Consider the following 7,984-nt stretch of genomic DNA (forward strand, 5'->3'; position numbering starts at 1 on the left):
CCGAGGCGGGGCCGGCTGAGTCTTACCCAGCGGCGGTCCGTGGGTTACCAGGACGTCTACGCCTTCGGGAATGAGGTTCCACTTCTCGAGCAGCGCTTGGCCTCGCGGGAGGTTAAAACCCCAGCCGTAAAACCAGGGCTGCCTGTGGGAGAAAAGCACGTGGGTCAGAGAGGGCCGCCGAGAGTGGGGGCAGCAATGTGGCAGGAGAAGCAGGCCATACGCCAAACGGCCATCAGGGCCGGCCGGATGCCCAGAACCTCCCGTCCAGGGGAAGGTGCGGATTCACCTGGACTTGACCAGATACTGACCAGCCTTTTTCCTTTTTCTATGATGAACAAGTATTATCTATGTAATCTTTGAAAATGAAAGTAAAAAAGAAAATCAACTTCTGCCAAAGGGCTCTCTTGTTCCAAGCCCTTCTAAGGAAATTCAGAGAACATTCTCACCTGTCCCCATGGTGGGAGAATGCTCCTCCATCCATCCTCCTTCCTACATTTGGGGCAGGTGGAGCCCCAGCCAAGAGAGAGTGGGTCCCAGGTGGAGGATGCTCCTTCCTGCCTCTACCCAAAGCTCCCAGCAGGGGCTCCACCAGGCTGAGTCCACCCCCAACATTAAGGTCAGGGCTGGGTGGACCGAGGCCATTTAACGGAATTCCTACCTGTCGCCCAACCCGGACCTAGACTGATCAGTGCAAGTCATTCCCCTCAATGGGTTCAACGGTGAGCATGTGACCTAGATCCTGCCAGTTGGAGGGAATTCCAGACGTTTCTTTCAGTGATGAGAGAAAAGAACACTGTCATCCCTGCATACAAACCACTGAGCTTCTTGCCTTGGGAGCTGTCAGTACCTATTAAACTGTCCCAAAGGGAGAGGGCTGGTGCACATGGCCCAGGGGAGCAGCTGGATCAAATCACACCTGACACCCACCATACCTCTGCACTTCTCAGTTACGTGGGCCAACAGAAAGCCATTTGAGTTGGGTTTTCATTTACAACAAAAGTATCCCAACTAAGAATCAGCCCTTAGGCCTAAGTCATTATAAGTTCCCCACATTAACACAGCTCTTTAGCATTTACAAAGTCACCATCATCACCACCAACACCACCAACCTTACTATCATCACTGTGGTGGGTCAAATTGTGTCCCCCCTAAAATATATGTTGAAATGTCAACCCAGTACCTGCGAACGTGACCTTATTTAGAAATAGGGTCTTTGCAGACGTAATCAAGATGAGGTCATACCTGATTAGAGTGGGTTCTAATTCATGACTTGTGTCCTTATAAGAGGATCACGTGCAAACACAGACACAGAGAGGAAAAGGCCATGTGACAATGGCCATAGAGATTGGAGTGATGTGTCTACAAGCCAAGGAACCCCCAGGCTGCCAGGAACCACCAGAAGCTGGGAGAGTGGCACGGAACAGATCCTCCCTTAGTCCCCGCAGCAAGAACTAACCTTGGTGACACCTTGATTTCAGACTTCCAGCCTCCAGAACTGTGACAGAATCAATTCCTGTCGTTTGAAGCCGCACGGTTTGTGATAATTAGTTATGCAGCCCTAGGAAACTAATATAATCACCATTACCACCATCACCTCCCCAACTGCCACCCCAGGGACCTCCACATCTGCAGCGAGGCTGGCAGACAGGAGGAGACCGAGGGCCAGGGAGTAGAAACTAAAAATTGTCGCCGGCATTTCCTGCACACCTACTTTTTTTGCCAGGTGCCATCCAATTACATTATAGGGATAAGTTTATCTAACTGTCAAAAGAATCCTGTGAATTAAGGGCTAGGATTATTCCCATTTTTCAGATGAGGACCCAGAGGCTCAGAGAAGTGAGCTGGCTCAGGGATCTGGGCCCCGTGAGGCCAGGCACCTCATGTCCATTCGCTGACACACTCTGCACAAGTTGGTAGTGGGGCTGGCCTTTCACATTCAGAGCCTCTCGTGTGTCAAAGCTGCCACTAACATCCCTCTCGTGGCCCAGGAGCTCCTCCGTGGGAGGCTGACACCCCTAGCTGTTGCCCCAACGTCTCTACTGCATTGGCAGCCACCCAATGCACCTGCGTGGAACCCTAGGGCTTCCATGGAACAGCATTTGAGAACCCCGCTTTAGTCCCACCATGGCAGGTTCTGCACAGGAAGACTGAGGTTCAGCGAGAGGAAGGGAGGTGCCCAGGGTCACACAGTGCTCGGTGAGGAAGTCATTCTGGAACCCAGATCTGACCCTCCCTCCCAGCTGCTGTCAAGCCTGCAGCGCCAAATCCTGGAACGTGGGCTTGTGAAGGAAGAGGATGAGTGGCCAACTGGTTGGTCATTTGGGGTCAAAGGTGCTTTCGCCACTTCAGACACCTGGGGGATCCCGTCCGCTGCCAGCCTTTGCTTGGCCGTGACCCCCGCCTGGGACGCCGGGTCTGTCCTCGCCTCCTGCCTGCCCCTGACCCCACGCCACGTTTATCCTTCCAAGCCCTCTCTGCTCCATCTTCCTTCTCACCCCGAGTGACTGGCACCTGCCCGGGGAAGAGCAAATGTTTGTTCAACGAATGGTGATGAGTGACAGAGGGCTGTGGATGAATGAAAGCAGTTGTTAACGGGATGTCGAACAGGACTTCCTGTTGCCTTGGGATCGCAGCCAGAACTTCAGAGCTGAACATGATCCCCGACACTGGAATGAAAGCCCCCAGGTACCACCCAGGAAAACTTACTAAAAATGAGCAGAACATGCCAGGCCACGCCCCTACCAGCCTAAGTTTTGATCCTGAGGGAGACTTGCGGCTCCTGTCTTGTTCTTGTGGGGGGATGGGGTTCACCCACACCCAGCCATGAATGGCTTCCAGGGGGACCACCTGTACAGGTCGGGGCCTGGGCATCTGCCCTCTGGACCCGTGAGAGGAGAAACAGACAGTGAAGGGCAGGCTCACAGGAGCTGTCTGCACCCACAGGTTTGGGCTGTCCCAAGAGATCCCCACCCACAGGAAGTGCCCTCCGAGTGACGAGACCAGGTGGCCGGGGCTGGGGAAGGCAGCTGGGTGGGTGGCACTGGGAAGTCCCTTGGAAGCCGCCTACTCCCTCAGTCACACCCGACTCAGGCCTGCCTTTGCACTTCTGCAGAAAGCTGAGGGTTCTCTCTGCAGAAAAACGTCTCCACACACACACAATTTTACATCCACCTTCGAGGGAATCTTGGGATCAGACGGACCTGGGTCAGAATGGGTCCACCTCTAACTACCTGTGTGACCTTGGGCAAGTGGCTTAACTTCTCTCTATGCCTCAATTACCCCATCTGTATAATGGGCATAATAATAATACCCTTTGCCTCAACAGGGCTTTGAAAGGATTAAACCAATTAATCCATGTAAAGTGCTTAAAACAGGGCCTGGTCCAGTGCTTTGCCACTGCCATCATCTCCATCACCATCACCATCCCCAACACCATCATCCCCAACATCGACACTGTCACCACCACCACTATCACCATCGTCATCTCCATCACCATCACCACTACCATCATAACCATTATTATCATCATTACCATCATCAATACCATCACCACTACCACCACCATCACCATCATCATCTCCATCACCATCATCATCACCATCATTACTATGGACCCCTCCTGAAACCCACTCACGGAACGTGGATGAAAAACCTTTGGCCCAGGGCAGCGTTTTTCAAACCGCATTTTGAAGGGTCAAACAGCATTTTAAAAAAATAAAAGGAAAAGGGGGAAATAAAGAATAGAAAACATCAGAGTACATCATAGCAGGGAAGGGATACTTTAGTTAAATATATTTATATTTAAATAGACACCCACATGAGGGTGTACTGACTCACAATGTAAAAAAAAACAAATGCTTTTCCTACCACGGTTCCTGGTCAGAAGCAGTTGGCAGCCCTAACATACTGAGCTCACAGCTCTGCAATTTCTGAAGCCCTCAGACCCTGGGCGTACTCAAAGCCCCACTTTGGCTAAGCCAGGGCGGGGTCTGTGCAGGTAAGGCTGCAGCAGCCTGGAAGCTGCTCATAAAGCCGAGCCCAGTAGTCCCCCCAGAAGCCCACAGCCCGTCAGCTTACAACAAAAGGAGCAATGCCTTTCTGCTGCCTCCCAAACACAGCATCCATTTTTCAAAAACCTAATCAAATATTTACAAGAGGGGACAAGGCCTCATCGGCATGGAGAGAAGGCGTCTGTGAGTTCCCATGAGCCACAGCAAGGAGTGACTTTTTGGAAAAGACACTCTGTAACATATCAGAGACCCCACAGACCCCCAGGAGCTGACCCACACGAGCCTCTGCCTACGAACCCCTCCAGTACTAATGAGCCTTCCTCTGGGGGTGGCGTTTCCCCATAGATATACCTCCGTGGTTCTTGGAAACACGTCACCTCAAATCCTGGGAAGCTGGAATCCACCCTGCCCCCTGGGATGCCCGGAAAGGTTGCTCAAGGGCACCGAAGTTGGCATCAGACACTCTGGCTCTGCCCCTGGGCTGGAAGCACCCAGACTCTTTCACCGTGTAAACTGGGATAAGGATGCCTATGGCCTCAGATCTTACCCCATGAGGGCAGAGGGGTGCTTCTTGCTCGATGCTCTACCCCACCCACTGCCTGACACAGAGGGGAGGGAAAGAAGGTGGGTGGGAGGAGGTGTAAGGGAATGAAATTGCACCATCATCGCAAAAATGCCTCCAAATTCCCAGGAGCTCCGTCACTGGGAAAAGAGGATGTTCTGGCCTTTATTGAAATTTGGAGGGAGGAGGAAAAGTCAAGTCATGCATGGAAACGTCCAGAGGATACATTTCTCAGGGCAGCCCGCAGGTTGGGAGGCCTTTCTCAGGGTTGGCCAGGAGCAGGGCCAGAGCAGCGGGAGAGATGGACTCTTCAGGGTGACCTCGCTCCCCAGGGTCTGGAAAAGCCTTCGGCCACTCCTGTGTGACGTCCATCCAGGTTTGTGTCATGGGAATGGGAGCCTAAGGGATGGGGGGCACCAGCCGTTCCCGAGGGCACAGTCGGTCCCAACGTCCCAGGCGTCCTGCGTTTGGTCACTTGACCCTCTCTCCTCGCCCAGCAGGGCCCTTTGCGGCCAGAGGTGAAGTGCGAGGCTGCTCGGGGTTCCAGACAGAGGTCAGGGCAGGCGGGGGCTCGCAGGGTCTGTCATCCAAGCAGTCCGGATCCAGCCCGGGCCCGAGCTCCCTACCCACCCTGGGGACAGCCGTGGGCTGAGACCAACGAATGCCTGAGACGGTGGGCGCTGCCAGAGCCACGGTCCCCATCCCCAGTGCAGCTGGCGCCTGGACGCAGCCTCACTGCCCTGAGGGCCAGGAGCCCTGACGTCCACCCACCGTCCGGGACACATCACAGACCCCGAGGAGGTCGGATGGATCAGAATTCCGACAGAGCCATGGCAGGCGGCTTTATGTCCTGAATTTCTGTCTTTCTGTTCTAAAGTAACCATTGGAATAATTTCCTTACAGAATGATAGTTGCCATGACAACCAGAGCAAATTTTCCTTTTCTGAAACAGATGTCTCATTTAGTTGAAAATTAGAATGTGAACAAACCCATGGGAAAAATTAATTCAAACTTTAACAGAGCGGTGAATACAATGTAATCTCTCAGAGGTTAACCCCTTAACAGCTTTTTTGTGTGCTTACGGTAACCTTCGAATCCAGTCTAATTAGGCCCGCTTAGCCAATATAAATGACCTCCTCGTGGCCAATCATTAAACGGTTTCCCCCTGGAGCATGAATTCCGGGTTCCCTAATGGCAGACGGGAGGGGGGCGATGCCTGTCTGTAGAAAACGGCTGAAGCAGAGCCTCCCCTGCTCTGGTTTTTCCATCTCCCCAGGTAAGGCACACGCCCCGGGAAAGGGGGTGTACCAGGGGCCATTCAATTAGCCTGGAGTATGGCCACCCCATTTCCCAGGGATGCTGGGGAGTGGGGGTGGAGGAGGCCCAGGGTGTCCTGGGTAGAGCTGGGCCCAGTGGTGCACCCAGGCCAGTGGAGGGGGGCCCCCTTGATAGGCCGCCTGCCAAGGGGTCACCGAGGGGACAGCCACACAGGCCTAGCTCCAAAGGCTCTCCATGAGCCTCCAATTCTCACACCCACCCCGACGGGCAACTGCCATCACTGCTTCATTTTACAGATGCACAAACTGAGGTGCACAGAGGTACAGAGAATTGCCCAAGTTTACCCGGTAACCAAGTGGCACAGCCAGGGCTCCAACCCAGACAGCAGATTCCAGAGCCTGTGCCCTTGCTTCAGTCCCAGAGTGATGTCAACAGGACCAGGAATCCTGCCCACCTTCCTCAGCAAAGCCCACTTTACCAGCCACTTTCACCCCTTAGCTCAGTCAATCTTCAGGACAAAGCTATCAGGAGGCCCCCACTTTTGAGATGAGGAAATGATGGCACAGAGAAGTCATGGGTCTGAGGACACTCGGGAGGCTAGAGGGACCTGGACCAGGGTTCCTGGCTCCTGCATCCTGTGTCCAGTGGGCCACTGACCCAGATGCCACTGGGGCGGCTGGGCCCCAGGTTCTCCCTCTTCAATGGCAGCTGCCTGCCTGTCCCTCTGTGCCTGGCTGCACTCTGGCTCCTGGTGCCCCACCTCTCATCCACCCTGTGACTCTTCTAGTCCAAAACCTTCCATGGCTCCCAATTACGTCCAGGACAAGTCCGAACCTCATGGCCTGGCATGCGGGGGCCTTGGGCTCTGCCCCATTCCACCTTTTGGACCATCCTGCTCAGATTCCCCAGTGAGCTCACCACCCACCAGTCGTGACAATCCTCTGTTTCCTGAACAAGGCCCAGCCTTTCCCCACCTCTGGGTTTTTGCTCATACTGTTTCAGCCATCTGAAATGCCCTTCCTAGCCTCTCCTCAGAGTCCATGACCCATTATTTGTTAAGGCCTGGCTCAAAGGCCACCTCTTCCAGGAAGCTTCCCCTGATCACCTCCATCCCCAAGCACAAGTGACCCTCCCTGCTCTGAGTGCCCTCATACAGGCTCCTTCAGGGCAGGCCCGGGTCAAACCATCCTTGAATCCATCCTGCCTAAACTGATGGCTGGGCCCAGGTGGACCTCAGGGTGGGTTTGCCCAAAGTGTGCCTGAATGAGTGAACGAATGAATGAATGATGGAATGAACTGACAGGTGCTCTACCTGGCAGGCAGGCAGGTGGGAAGAACTAAGCATTAACCCTCCCCTCCCCACACCCTCCCCAGGAGCCCTCCCCAGAGCCCCTGGCTGTCATGAAGCCCTGAGACCCACCACCAGGTCCACAACCAGAACCAGAACTCTCGCCATCTGCTGAGCCTCCCATTCTCCCTCATCCTGCCACGACCTGCCTGGGGGAGTCCTGTGCCCATTTCACTGATGAGGCCTCAGAGGTGATGCTCATCTCCTCGGCTGCATCCCAACTCACCGCCCTTGGGGGACCTTCCCTGCCTCCCCAGGCAGCCCGCTCCCTAGGTGAGGGCAGGGGCGGCTGCCCTACAGGCGGAAGGGAACAGCCTCTCACAGTGGCCCGCCCCATCCCCCCACCGACCAGGTGCTCTCCCACTTCCGCCTCTTCTCCTGCAGGGTGAAAGCTGCAGTGTGCGCGGGGCAGGGACCTCTCCCCACCAGCAGCCAGCCCGCCCCTGAGCTCTCAGACAAGCCTGACCAGGCCCACTCCCTCTCCGGCTGCAGACCGAACACTCACCTTGACCCTAATCTGTTTGTTCTTCCTGCCCCAGTACCCCCTCCGCAAAAGGCCAGGCTTTCCGGGGTCACTTCCAGGGAGCCAAATACAGCCTCTGCCTTCTCTCAGAGACAGCCAACACTGAGAGCATCTCAGGGGAGGATGACACGTGGCACAGGCCCACGTGCGTCCTGGGACCCTCCCAGCACTCCAGTGAGGCTGTGCTCCCATCTGCAGCAGGGGAAACCAAGGCTCAGCGTCGGTGACACGCCTGGGTCCCCCGAGCGAGTTCCTGCCGACTC

At 55.0% G+C, this 7,984-nt stretch overlaps 1 protein-coding gene across 1 annotated transcript in view; it reads right to left on the reverse strand.

The window, feature by feature from the left end:
* The window catches only part of MPPED1 (metallophosphoesterase domain containing 1), a 70,205-nt gene that overhangs the window by 5,224 nt on the left and 56,997 nt on the right, over window positions 1-7,984 (reverse strand). Inside the window, exon 5 of the mRNA XM_007453932.1 lies at window positions 27-142. Within this exon, the coding sequence (XP_007453994.1) occupies window positions 27-142 (116 nt within the window). The remainder of the gene's footprint in view (window positions 1-26; window positions 143-7,984) is intronic.

Source organism: Lipotes vexillifer, unplaced genomic scaffold (assembly GCF_000442215.2).
Source record: "Lipotes vexillifer unplaced genomic scaffold, Lipotes_vexillifer_v1.1 scaffold382, whole genome shotgun sequence".
Lineage (NCBI taxonomy): Eukaryota > Metazoa > Chordata > Mammalia > Artiodactyla > Lipotidae > Lipotes > Lipotes vexillifer.